Raw genomic sequence first — 14,685 nt, 5'->3', positions numbered from 1 at the left:
CTAATGGCAACATGAAGAAATAAATATCCATAATTAATCCTATGTTATGAGAACTTTTTCAATGAAATCAACTTGTGTGCCCACATAACACTTTGGGATGTTTGAGCGACAAGATGAAGGAGGCACAATTGTAAGTGGAAATCTTTTTCTTTCTTTTTGATCAACAAGCGCTGACGTGTTACTTGATTATACACTGTATTTTGCAGTAAATAACGACAAAGTGCAAACGATATAGGAACAAAGTTTATTCCAATTTCAAACAGAGAATTTCAGGATAAGGATATGAAAATCAAGTCCATGTTTCCATGAGGGTCAAGCAACAGAGGTCAAATGAAACTATTACAAAATTATGGCCAAAAAATACTGTATTAATAACCAGTAAGACCCTTCTTGGGTGAATTATTATACAAGATTTTTTTTTATTTTTCAAAAACTATGCCCCTCCCCAAACAATACATGCATTAAAATGACACAATTTAAAAACAGCAGTTATAGCTCTTAAATAGTTTAAAGTTTCCTTTTAACAGGACCTAATATACAAGTCCAACCTAAATTTCCACCACATTGGCACTTGTAGAGAGTCTGGCACTACAAAGAAGGGACTTGGCACACTTTAATTCATTATTCTACATAATTTACATTTGGTTTACTTAAAAAAAAGTGAAAGATCAGTAATACATATTTTAGTTCAATACACCACTGCTGATGGCTGCCATGCTTCAATTTTCTTCAAAAAGTTACAAGCATAGAAATACACAACAAAATATGAAGTTTGAATATCCCACCAAATGAATACTAAAATGTTAACATCCCAGACCTATGACAGAACAGTTACTTTGCATGAAGGCAGGACATCTACAGAGGTATAATATTCATTCTATACACAACCATACTGAAGCTTAAGATGACTTTTCAGCTCAAAATGCATTTTTCCCAAACAACTGAACAGGCTTATTTTTCCACATTGAGCTTTTGGTACCTTAATTATAGCAAGGATGCTTCTATATGATTTACTGTGTTTAGGCAAAATCGTGTAAAATTGTTGCTTCCAGAGTCTCCCTTCCCCCTCAAATATCTGTACGACAATGATGCCCCATTGGCTTTATCTATCAACTTGGAAATATGCTAACGATGGAAAATTTAAATCTTCCAGTAACCCTATTCTCTTGCTTGCTAAAACACAATGTATCATCATTGAGCAACGCAATTTTGAGAACTTACACAAACTAGTCATTGTGTGGCTCTGCAGTTGAAATCAAAGTCGCCTTCTCCATTAAAAACTGCCAGAGATGTTTCGTTGGATATCTCTCCCACCAACCCTTTCCTCGATGGCTCACCAAAATGACGTGCAACCTTTAACTTTTCAACTTCATGGCGCAGAGATGTGCAGACAGATACAACATTGTTAGTTTAGAAGATCCACATATTCTGCTCTCTCAAATACAGTGTCTAAAACAGTGGCACTCACAGTACAGCCCCCATCTTTCTCTGACTTTCAGCCCTCGACAGACTTGACATTCTGCGTTTGAGCATTCTGAGCCTCCATTTATAGCTTGCACACCTGTTGGAATGTTGTCATGTTCCTTTCCAACATAGCAAGAAAATACAATTACAAAACAGGTTATCCTAGTATCCACAATACAACCGAAAGGTCTCCATTAAAACAATACTGAACCTCTAACTTTAGTAGAGCACTTTTAATTCCACTGCTAGGATAGCTAGGCCCCCTAGTAATAATAATTGGTAATAAATAGAGACCAATGCTAAATCCCATTATCTAGCCAGAAAGAAAGAATATAGGAATGTAGAGATGACACAAAGTAAAAAGGGAGGAGACTGGAAAAACAAAGATACCACAAAGAGAAGAAAACTTGGTGGAAAGATGACACTTAGTAAATGAGAAGTAGAAACAGTGAGTGAATGCTGTCCCCCCACCCTCACCAAGATTTTTCATTTCCTCTCCTATATCACATATTTTCTCCATGCAAGAACATGGGCTTTGCGCTTAGTCCCAAGGCTCCACCAAAACCTTTCCATTGTGGGTCACTACGAGCTGTATACAAGTCAAACAGGTTCATTATATTTTCCTTCACTCCTGCCAGTGGCAGAATTGCTGGACCGTCACTTGGGCACTCCCCATAACAGCATACAAGATAACAAGAACATGGGGAACTCCAGGTACAGCCCAACATCCTAACACTCTGATGCAGCGCTCTGAACCCTGATGAAAAGTTAGCAACCCCTTTTCTAAAATACCATTTGGCACTTTATTTGTAAATATCTTTTCACAGAACAATGTCATATTATGTTACACTATAAACATTACCATCAAGTACACACAGTGAAACATTCATCTATTTAAAATTTGTAAGCACAACTTCATGCACATGAATTAAACATGGGAACTGATTCAAGTTCACTCCTGCTGGAACAGCCAAAATGGAGGTGGGGGAGGGGCGATTAACCAGTGTTTAAGGTTGCCTGTAGATGGCCAAATGGCTGATTTTTTTCCAGCAGTAATTATTTATCCATGGCATTTTAGTTAAATAAAAAGGATTTTTTTTGACACTCATCATTAACAATGCAAGATAGACATATGAAGATAAAAAATTAAGATTTCAGAAAAATGTTAGCCAAAATAATTCACTGTAAAATAGGTTTTATATGTTGCCCCCTTATTTAGGGTTGCCTTTTTTTGTTAAAAAAGACAAAAAATCAATTAGTCCAATAAACTGCACCTCTGAATCAAGGAATAAAAAGACTTACACAGCTGATTTTACTGTTGTAGTAAATGCTTGTAAATGTGTTTCAGAATTTGTCCCAGGTCCTATATTGGTCACCTGTACACCATCACTGTTATACAAACAGCACAAACTGTTTCCTCCACCACTTAAACTGGATATCAAAGATGCAAAAATAATCAACCTTGGTAGATTCAGGTTAATATGGCCACTCAATCTCCTATTTCCCACCTGTATTCCCAAAATATTTGTAGGATACTGGCAAAAGCAGAAGCTTGTGATAGTGAAAGCTATGTGGAAAAATAGCCTTGACAGCTCTCAATACTGTAGAACAGATAGCTAGGAATATTACTACTATAATGCAATTGCTAATATGCCAATACTAAAAATCAAGAAGCCTTCTAGTCCTCCACAAGGAATAAAATTGAAATTAAAATAGGATTCCTGACAGAAGCTTGGTCCCCTGGTTTAAATACAATACAAAGAGGCATTTCCCATTTTTACTTTCCTATATTATGCAAGCATATGCTACATACATTTTATACATTTTTTTTGCAAATCTGGGTAAAAGTTAAAACTACTACTACCCTCAATTTGGTAAATTATTTCTCCTCACATTGGGACCCATATTCACAAAAGTAAATGTGCAAAAAGCGTAAATTGGAATCCCAACACTATGCATTGTGTACCTTTTTCTGACTATGGGCCCATGGTCTTAACATCATACACGTACGGTATGCATAACATACTGAAAACTGCACAAAACCCAGGGCCAAATATGGATCACCCAGTTATTTTGAAGTTTAATGTAGTGTTTTTTTTTAAAACTCTTTCATCCAAAGAGAAAGGGACTTTCCCTTGGAGACTCTGGATGGCAGAGGGTATAAAGTGAATCAAAATCTTATTTACACAGGCTGGTTGGCTTTAAAGTCAAAACAAGCTATACTTTTTTTTGTCAAATCTTACGAGTGAAAAGTTGATGGTTTGTTTACATTTGAAAATGTTGGATTTGAATTTCCACTGATATAACATATGTGGTCTTCAACTGGCTAATCTTGGCTAAAGAAGAGTAACATGTTCAAAAGTTACATGTTCTGCAACTATCTATCAAATCCACAACCAATGTAAATAAACTATTAAAAAGTCAGTTTTTCAATTCTAAAGGGACTTGGGGAGATAGTCAGTCACTTTTATCTAAAAGGTTGCCAACAGTCCACACTATAAAATTGCTTAGTGTTATTTAAAAATGAGATTATCATTCAATAACAATGATGTCTCCCCTTTGAGATTAAAATAAAACAGTGTTACATTTGATAACTGCATGCACACAAAAAGTTCAGTTCCAGAATTTTGCTAACTTTATCCCTCCAAGACAAATAGCTAATTAGGCAAAAATTACATTCTTTCTGAAAAATGAGATATTGAAAAGTTTAGAACCTATAATATGCTACTCCAGACACACTATACCAGTGATCTGGAGCTGCATTATCTACTGTAAATTCATATTTGTCCAATATCATTCAGGCAAAGGTAAATGCATGATACACAGAAGGTGCTCATTTTGGGATAATTAAATCATTTATTCTGAATGTGGGTGGGGGGCTGGTGGCTACTACTAGCAGGGGCATGATGGGGCAAATGAGCTCATTCTGTATTAAATTCTATTAAATAACTTCAGCTGTAGAAAGTGGATACAAGTAACACATGGGCAAATATCTACACAGTATTCCCAACTGACTGTATGCATATTCCATTATGTGGCAGATTTAGCTGCAACTGAATAAAGGGCAGCTTACTGGATCATACCACACACTTTCAAGTAAAGCTTTTACTCTACTATATGATCAGTTTTCGACATTACTCATTCAGGCTAACACAACATTTAATCAACTTTGAAGCTTTATTCAGCAAACCCAGCTTTCCCTAAATCTCTACGAGGAGCTGTAACATTCCCCCCATCCCTCATGAAGATTTCATGGCATTTTGGTTACACTCCTGAATTACACAGATATCTTTCGCAGTTATTAAACATCAATTTTTGGATTGTTAAATATAAAAACTTACAAGTGTTAAACACAAGGGGAATAGAGGATGGATCAATAGCTGACAATCTTTGTTCTAGCCCTATACAATAAAACTTAAGTGTGTACATTACTGGCAAATAATTCAGTTTAGGATTAGGTAAGGCACTCTCTGCTTGACTTCACTGCCAGAAAATTCAACTCAGATAGAAACACCCTCTTCTTTACGTTCCCCTAGTCAATTTTCTTAAAAAGTGTAAGGTCCTTTTGCTTTCACAGAGCAAACCTAAGTATCCAAAAAATCTTTTTTCATACAGTCTAGTCCTATCAAAACTTCCTAGGCCTTTTATGTAAACTTAGAGTTTAGGAAACTGAATGCCACCTTACCATATTGGTTCATTAAAAAAATGGCATTACACAATTTAGTTTTTTAAAAACAGAAACAAGAATCTTTTGCAGGACATTGGAGTGTTTGGTAATGGTTTGTAGTGAACAGAACATTTAACTGTTTTAACAACAGCTTAAGTAGACCAAGAAAATAAAAGGATTAAAAAATCTTAGTAAAAACACAATCAAAATTCTCCTTCAGTCTTACCTGACATTGAAGGTATTTTAAATGAAGTCAAATGTATACTGCAGGCATTACTTCCACATTTACAAACTCTCTAAAAATTTAATTTTGGAGTTTTCAAATTGCTTAGATTTCTCAAGGGTAGGAACACACGAGATATCTGTACAAGGTGTGTTAATTTAATGGTGCCCCATTTATTCTTTATACCCACTCACTGAGATATGGTATACTTCTAACTTTAAAAGTCCCTTTTCAGAAAGGGGGTTGAATTTATATTCCATATAACTGAAGGTGAAATCACACTACTAACCAAAAATAAGTGTCTGTAATATGAACATCGCATAACTGAGATTATTAGATTTTGAGATTCAAGCATCTTAATTTAAAAAAAATAAAAACGAAGTAATGTTTGGGGTTGAAGAAACAGCCTTTTGCTGCCGCCAGTTTTAGCACAGCTCTGCCAATCAAAATCTTTAGCATCTGCTGTCTGTTCTTACTAACACACAATCTGGATAAACTATGTGCAGTCAAGATTAAATTTTGGGACCGGAGTATGAGTCTCACCATGACTCATTTCATTATATCAAATCCACAGCTGACCAAATTGCACTTTCAACCACGTTTGAAATAATGTCAACAATCATACTGAGATTTTCTTAGTTCAGGATCATCAGCCTAGTATTCCATTATTAAAACCTACAACAAAAATCAATTAGCTAAAACTACACTTTTGAACAGTCAGCAATACTTGAAAAAGCATTTATTAGATTATATAAAACAATAAAATGTAAAATGCTGCAAATTATACACTATAGTTGCTCTAACTTGTGTTCTAGTCTGTTTAATCTATCCCAGTTACTTTAGTGAGAGAGGATCCATTTGTATTAAATCAACTATCACAATTATGGATCTGGAGCCCCTTTGTTGGCAAATACCTAGAGCAAATGACAGGGCACCTCCTGCTGGTGAAGTCAGCAGCTACAATGCAGAACTGTCATCAAGGAAAGTTACTGACTATACTGAGTGAGTAGCAGCATGATGATTTGAATGCAGGAAAAATACATATCTCCAACTGCATTAAAAGGAATAGGAAAAGCACAGATATCAGCTACTTCTGAACATGCCATTTCTGCTATACCACAAAAAGCAATTTACTACTGTGGGATGAAGCATTTATATCAGAAAGGCTACTTTCAACTTTTAACATTACAAGTAGTCCCGATATTCGTTTGGTGAGGTCAAAACTTTTAAACGTAAGGTACAGTATATTTATGGCACTGTGCAGCATTTATAAAAGCCATCCTTTCACCTTTGTATAGAGAAATCACACAAATTAAGAGCTGTGTAGTGCAACTTTCTTGGCACCTGCATTCCTATAAAACACAGAGAGGTTTTCTTTTCAAACAGGCCTGATATCATACCTATATAAAAAAAAATTCTGTAAAAGTACCTGACTGCATAAAACTATCCTTCTATTAAAAACTTTCAAGGTTAAAAACCCTCATCTGACTAAAATTAGCATAAACTGTCAACTTACTTAAGTTTAGCAAGTCATCCTAAAAAAAAAACTCCAAAACTTGCCACTGTAGTGTACAGCAGTAAAAAAAAATCAAAGTTTGGCAACAGCTGAGTATCTGTAAACCAACTCATACAGAAACATTCTAATCTGAAATCAAGCCTAAGTATACTGGTCCATAAATTAGATAAATACACTTATTTCTTTATACTAGATTTGGCTTCATTTGTTTGCCAAGTAATCATTATTTCCACATCTCAGGTTTCTAAGTACTTGAGCAAATTTCCCCCCCCTCCCTCTCCCCATGATATTTGCTCAACCTGCTATTGCTTAGTGAGCTCCCATCTTTGTAGTCCATGGCTGAAGTACAGCAAGTAGCAAACTATATGTATAACATCAATAATTTATTTTTAAAAAAAAAATCAAAAAAAAATCACAGTATCAATACTTTCTCATTGATCAGGAAAAACAAATAAACCAGAAACAGTACATCAATTATGCAAGTGATGGCTTGGTTTCTGTCAGACAGAGTCCTGAAACATCATCACTGTGCACCACAGAGCATATCTGTGATCAGCCAGTAGAGGTCAGCATAACCAAAAGAGCATAGAGAGGGGATGGCATTGCATTTTGATTTGGCAAGTGGAAGAACACCTGCTATTCTTCGTTTGAACAAGCATTAAAGAGATTGTAGCTCAAGCCAACTATCTGTTATACAGCTAGTTATTAAGTGATATTTGAAAAAAAATGGAAATGTCGATTGGCACCAAAAAAGATGCACATTAAAAATGTTGTGTCCCCTGCCCCTCCCCCACCCAACATTGTTGAATAAAACCATTTTTGTTTTAAAAGAAGCTACAACTCTGTGGACACACACAGACAAGAATCCAGGATGACAATTAGCAGTTTGCAAACTTCACAGATCATAACAATTGCGGTCATTATGGTTTAAATTTTCTTCTTTTTTCCTTTTTTTTCTGCTTTGGTCTGGTCAGACCAAGTTGTACTCCTTCAGATTCAGCTGTAGGATTGTATCTTTGACAGCGGCAAAGACGAAACGTATGTTCTCCGTGTCTGTGGCACATGTGAAGTGAGAGTAGATGATTTTGTCACTATCTGGGTTCAGGTCAACAAACATCTTCAGAATGAATTCTCGGGCTGCTTGTGCATCTCTCTGTGGACCTACAAAAACACACAAAAAAGTGGCAACTGTCTATCTTGCATTGTCTACAAACTTATCAAGACAAGAGGGTTGTATTACTCTAAAATACTATATACTGAACATTATATTGCTTAGTAAGCAACTGATAATTTCTTAATGTGCCGAAATGCCATCTCAATTAAATTACTGTCACTGCTTTTATACTGCAGTCCAGGCCGTGGGAAGCTGAGCTGACTACTGGTCTCTCATTTACCTTTCTAATGTGCAGCTGGTTTTCCTGTAAACCAGTGCACTGTTGGGACCAGCCACTCCATTCATGTGCAAACTGGCTAAATGCAACACTTTGGCCAATGCATAGGTGTAGAATAGTGACATCAGTGTAGACGGAACAGCAGTGTGCATGCATGACAACGTCACCAATGTGCGTTCCTGCCACCAGAGCAGCAAGTTTACTGGCCCCAAGGTCACCTGCAGCATCAGGAAGACAGAGTAAGAAAACAAGCCTTCCTGGCCTAAACAAATGCCAGCAAGTCTAGTTTAATGTGACCATCATCTGCATGACACTCAGTGGCCAAAGACCAAAATAAAAGCTAGAGTTGTCTTATATCAAGGATATGGAATGCCCCTGCTGGCAAAAGACAACTATCCCCTTACACTTTTGATGTTTTCAAAGATTATGATACTAGAAAGTAATCTCAGGAATATAATCTAGAAGTTTAGACTGCAGTTATAAACTACTTGAATTTCAGTCTTGATTTATTTCAACTGAATGCCTCAATCATGGGTAATCAGTATTCCATATATGAAACAAATAAGCTAGTTTTATAAATCAACAAAATACTGTTCTGACATTTCTAAAACAACAGCCTTCAATATACAAACAGTTGTGCCAGAATTAATACAATTTCCATCCTGTGATCCAATAAAGAAACCCAATGATAAGCTTGTAATTTCCCCCCACCATCATCAGCTTCAGCATAAACCAAGTATAGGTCAGCCACTTGAACTTGGGAAAGGTGATAACTGGGATACATAGGGATGAGTCTGTGGTTTACACAATTTTCTTTTCTGCAGGTTAGTAAAAGAAAGCAAGCCTAACCAATAACAAGCAGCTCCAACAGGACATGTCTTAGCAAAGGGCAAGCAGCAACCAACTATGTTCTGGATGGAGAAGGAGGGCAGGTCTGGCACCTCTCATTGCTGAGAATGTTGCCTTGCACAATTACTCTAATGAAGTCTAAGTACTGCTCGCAATTGTTGGGCAAACACCTAGATGTGCACTTAGATATGCTGTGACTGATAAATTCAGGCAAAAATTCAAAATATTGGTGAAAGAGGAAGACTGCAAAGTTTCATACTCAATGGTAGTAGATGTTTGTTAAGTAAATATACACATGGAGCACACTTACTTGTATTGTGTGCAAGGTGTTTTCTACTAAAATTAGTGCATCAGGTAAAGCATTTTCACTATAGCCATGACTGTGGTGGCCAGTCAGCGATTTCTATTGGACAATACTGCTTCTATAATATTATGGCAGTTTTATTAAAATATATTAATTTTAGAAGCCACATAAAGTCCTTTATACAATATTTTCTGATTATTTTCCAAAGAATTAGTGAGACAAGTGTCTTTTTAAAAAAATGCTATACCAGTTTTAAAAATGCCACAAAAATGGGAGTTAATATGCCTACAGCTTTAACAGTACAAACAGATGCTAGGCGACTAGTGCCAAGATTATATGGAGCAAAAAACAGCTGATAAACAAAAGCATTAATGATTCAAAACTAATTCCTACTTCAAGTTGAAAAGAGATTCTTCACGCAAAATTTGCAGTAGAAGCAAACTCTCATTCAAAAAACATGACAAAACTAAGACTTACTCAAGATCTTAGAACTTTTGTTTGGGGTCTGAAATTTATCATCCGTGCTCAACCTTTGAATTGATGTTTTTATACCTGCTATTGGCAAGCTTGCTATCAGTTTATGCAATGTTGAATGTATCATTTTGTCTCCCACTTAGCGCTGTGTAATCATGTCACATGGAGCAAAACATCCAGGCTTTGAATTCTGAATACTCCACCCCTTGCTCAAGACTGCTACTGTCCTTCCCCCAACTTTCCCAAACCCACAAAAGAAAATTGATATCCAAGAACACACTACTCACCATCAAACTCTGGAAAGTAGTCAACCAAATGGGAGTACATGATCTTTTCTTCCAGAAGATCCTTCTTATTTAAGAAGAGAATGACTGAGGAGTTTTGAAACCAGGGATATGTGATTATCGTCCTAAATAGTGCTTTGCTCTCCTCCATTCGATTCTGGAAAGATAGTTATCACAGTAACTGCTGAAAGCTACACAAAAATGTTGCTGGCAGTTCAATCTATACTCAACTGAAAATCATGTTTTGGATTACAAACGTTCTTTAGTAGTAATATAACATTTCTTTTGCACAACATTTTCGAAAAAGGTTTCTAGTAACAAGAATCTTTTCAAAACTTAGTACAATTATAATTATAGCAAAACAGTTTCATTAATTTAAATATTCAAGTAGGAAAAGTTCTAAAATTTACCAGCACCACACTGCAAATGATTTTCTTGTATTTTTGCACTATTCTACACTTTGCAACATACTTTAATATTTCCAATGTACTAAAGCACTTCTCAATTAAGTTTTGACATTCAACAAATATTTTGATCTCAAATGTAACACTGCTTTGAATACTGACTCTTTAAAAGTACACGCACCTCATTATCAGATTCTACTAGAACCTGATCGTATTCACTAAGTGCTACTAAAAACATGATGGATGTCACGTTTTCAAAGCAATGTATCCATTTCCTTCTTTCTGACCTCTGGCCTCCAACGTCCACCATTCTAACAAGAAAATACAAAGTATACTGAAGTAACACTTGGTACTTGGGAATATTTAAAATAAAAAATTGTTACCAACCATCATCCTGCAACACACTAAGTAAAAGGACTTAAGTATTTTACCAAACATATAATGATTGATCAGTTTTTTTAAAAAAACACTCTGCACAATATTTCTGTGACTGATTTGCCCAGAAATAGCTGTCACTTGACACAGGTGAAAAATAATATTTTAATTAGCTCAGTTAATTTACATTTTTTTCCATAAAAGACATAAAAAACATTTGCCTATATGAAATCTTAAGACTTCAGTTAGAGTGCCATGTGCAGTATTGGCTCCACACTACAGGAAAAATATTGAGGTTTTAGAGAGGGTACTTTGCAGCTGCACTATGATGCCTGGTATGAGGAAATATAAATACGAAGAAAGACTTGAAAAATACAGATGATACGATAGAAGTGTATATTATGAAAGGATGAGACAGAGCAGATTGAAGCAAACTGTTTCCAGTGGTTGAGGGGTCAAGAACGAGGAGCCATGAATACAAGATTAAATATAAGAGATTTAGATAGAGGGCACAAGAAACTTCTTTACACAGCGAGACCGTGGAATTCATTTCTGGGGTTAGCGATTGAGGCAGAAATTATGCCAACACTCAAGATCAGAGCGTATAAGTGGATGAAGAAAAAGGGGCTGAAGGAATATGGGAACAGGGTGGGTAAATGTGATTAGGGCTATTTGCTTGTATGGAGGGAAAAGACCCACACGACTGGTTAGGACAATTGACCAGTTTCCGTGTATTAACTTCCACATATTTCCATATATTTAGATTGTTTGATACCAGAATTATATGTTTATGTATGGAAACTACATTTCTTAATGGACTATGTTTGTATCTTCAGCAATAAAAAGGACAAGTTACTAGCTAATTAATTTTACAACCAGCAGTGTAAGAGAAATTTACTGGGCAAGGCATTTTACATAAAATACAACACATTACATTAACAGTAGCAGCTGCTGTCAAAATCCCATTATCCTTAATTTTTTTTTGATTACTGCATTCCTGCAAGAGAAATATAATCTTTGCACTGCTTTTGCATTAACAGGAGTTTTTAACAATGTGAAAAATGACAATAGCAAATCAGGTGGTATAACACCATGCAGCCAAGAACAGCTGCAAGCAGCATAGATATCAAAATTTGACCTTGGTGGGTCCTGGGAGGATATAAAACCTGAGAAAGTGCAGTGGCGTTACATATCTCCATAGATTAATGCATGCTCTAGCAATTCTTAGTTGAAGCCATATAAGTCTTATGGTACAAACACCTGTGTAGTTACATTATAAAACATTCTTGCCAATGTTTTTTTGTCTGATTGCGCTCCTGTGAAGCACCTTGGGATGTTTTACCATGTTAAAGGTGCTATATAAATGCAAGTTGTTGTTGTTTTGATTTAATTGATTGGCTATTTACAAGCGTCAGAATGGAGGGTGGCATGAAGGGCGGTGAATTTAGAAAAGAGTGGAGAGCTGCATATCACTGAATTCCTATGTCAAGGGAAACACCAACTGGAGGACCAAGCACTTTACCACAAGAGGGATAGAAAAAAATCATAAGGGTCATTAGCAGCCTACTCATTTCTTAGTAGCTGACTCAAAACCAGACCATCTTCGGTCACAGTTTGCTGTATGCCATGAGGAAACTGCAATAGGCAGGGAAAGGAAATAAAGTAGGTCTTAAAAAAGAGGGCTCTCGCAAAAGTGAGAAAAAAATTGATAAGTCTTCCCAAATTGTTGCTATTACTTATAGTAACTGGGGTAGAACCAATTGGCTCATGTCTACTACCAGCCTCATATTGTGATACTTCCTCACAAATTGCTCAAAACTTCAACTGAAGATACTCAAGAAAATGCAAACATCAAAATGCATAGGAGATGGTGCCATTACATGTCAGTACCAACAATCTATGCATCCTATATTTATACTGTTCAATCACCAATTTGTAGATGTTCTGAAAGGCATTATTTTGACAGTGAATTTAATTACTGCCAGTATTAGAATAACATTGATTGGAAAATTTAAAATCAAATGTCTAATCAATACAGTTGGTGTATAAAAAAAATTTCAATAACAATGTTGATGGTATGGCTTAGTTTGACTGTGCTATATCAAGTTTATTCAGTGTGCAACATCTAATGGAGGTGTAAAAAAGAAGAACAAAAATGTGTGTGAAGTCTATATTTTTTGGAGGTAGTTTAAAAAAAGTCAAATGCTTATACAGCTTTCTCTAGTCCCCAAAATCTAATGAAGAAAACAGAAATTTATTTAATCTTGGAGGTATCAAAAAACAAGTACCTAATTGCTATTGAATGATGTTTTTTTAAAGTTAAAATTCCATTAAAATTCATTTTTTGTCTAGTCAAAAATGAATTACTTTACAGTTGTGCTGATAATCAACTAGCTTTTTTTTTAAAAAAGATACTGATACTTAAAGTGCTTTTTCTCACATAGTCATTATGAAAATTTCTAAGAAGTGTGTGTGGGGGGAGGCAGAGAGTAATTCTTTCACAATGAAATAAAGATGGAACAATGTCCTATTGATCTTGGCACTTTTGTAAAAATGCAACTTAAGTTACATTATAGGCAGACTAAAGGAGGAATTAGTTAATTTATTTTTTAGTATCTCAAGAGCTGGTGCTTCATATATGGAACACAGAGGGGCAGTGGCTTAAACTAATATAGGTTCTCAAACAACAAAATCTGGCACAAAGTCAGGTCCTGCAATTTAAAATTTCTTCAAGTGCTATTTATGATGGGGAGAAGGACCATCAATAATTTTTTTTGACTTTTGCAAAATAACAACACTGCCCACCCATTTTCATTATGAAAGATGGTGGATTAAACTTTCATTACCTTGCTACAAGAAGCTAATTTGTCCAAATTATTTTAAATTCAAGGAGCAGTTCCTAAAAAAACTGAAGATAAAATTAAAACTAGCACTTCAAGAGCTTTAAGGTCAAAGAAGACGGGAATTTCAGTAACTATCTTTACAAAAAAAGGTTCTGGGCACAGTTCATTTCGTCTCTGGTGTTTAGTACATGGCAGCTCACCAGTTTGACAAATGATGTCTTGTGGAGGTAGACCAAAATAACACTCCTGCAAACTGAACGACCTCATTTTCTATGGAGGTCTGCCCTACTTATCCACACTACAGACAACTTCTCATTGCAGTATTTACAAACTATTACAAATATGAACATTTTTATTAAATTAGATTTAATTTAATTTGTTCAAACATTTAATTGTCCTTGAACTTTTAAAAAATTTATTTTTAAGAACTGTAAATTTAACAAGCATGTGAATCAACTTTAACCTAAACAAACCAACTTATATAAAAAGAAAAAAACCCACACAGAAGACGACATAAATTAATCCCACAATCAACTTTTATGATTATTCTAAGGGTTCAAATTTGAAATAAAAAGGAATATACTAAATTTTAGTTAAAATGCTCACTTTTCCAGATTCAATGTGCAGAAAAATGCAATGCAACAGACATAAAATGAGTTACTGATTTTCAGTAACCTTCTTCTACCTGAAGATGATGCTCTGTAAGTCAAAGGGGTATTCAATGATCCCTGTTGTTGGGATTCGAACTCTAAGGACATCCTGTTGGGTGGGTAGATAGGCAGGATCCGATATACGATCCAAATCACTAAGATAGCTACAAAGGGAAAAACACATGAATATAAAAATGACAGCATGTGAACCCCTAAGGATAAATTCACCATCGTGCTTCCC

General features: G+C 35.5%; 1 protein-coding gene across 1 annotated transcript in view; it reads right to left on the bottom strand.

Moving 5' to 3' along the window:
• Window positions 1-225: 225 nt before the first annotated feature.
• The window catches only part of LOC137299556 (guanine nucleotide-binding protein G(q) subunit alpha), a 107,587-nt gene continuing 93,127 nt past the window's right edge, over window positions 226-14,685 (bottom strand). The window contains exons 4-7 of the mRNA XM_067968383.1: window positions 14,480-14,608; window positions 10,758-10,887; window positions 10,176-10,329; window positions 226-8,031 (exon numbers count right to left, since the gene is read on the bottom strand). Of these exons, the coding sequence (XP_067824484.1) occupies window positions 7,841-8,031; window positions 10,176-10,329; window positions 10,758-10,887; window positions 14,480-14,608 (604 nt within the window). The 3' untranslated portion in view covers window positions 226-7,840. The remainder of the gene's footprint in view (window positions 8,032-10,175; window positions 10,330-10,757; window positions 10,888-14,479; window positions 14,609-14,685) is intronic.

Source organism: Heptranchias perlo, chromosome 29, assembly GCF_035084215.1.
Source record: "Heptranchias perlo isolate sHepPer1 chromosome 29, sHepPer1.hap1, whole genome shotgun sequence".
Classification (NCBI taxonomy): domain Eukaryota; kingdom Metazoa; phylum Chordata; class Chondrichthyes; order Hexanchiformes; family Hexanchidae; genus Heptranchias; species Heptranchias perlo.
Note: the sequence above shows the minus strand (reverse complement) of the source record. Positions and strands in the feature narration are given on the sequence as shown.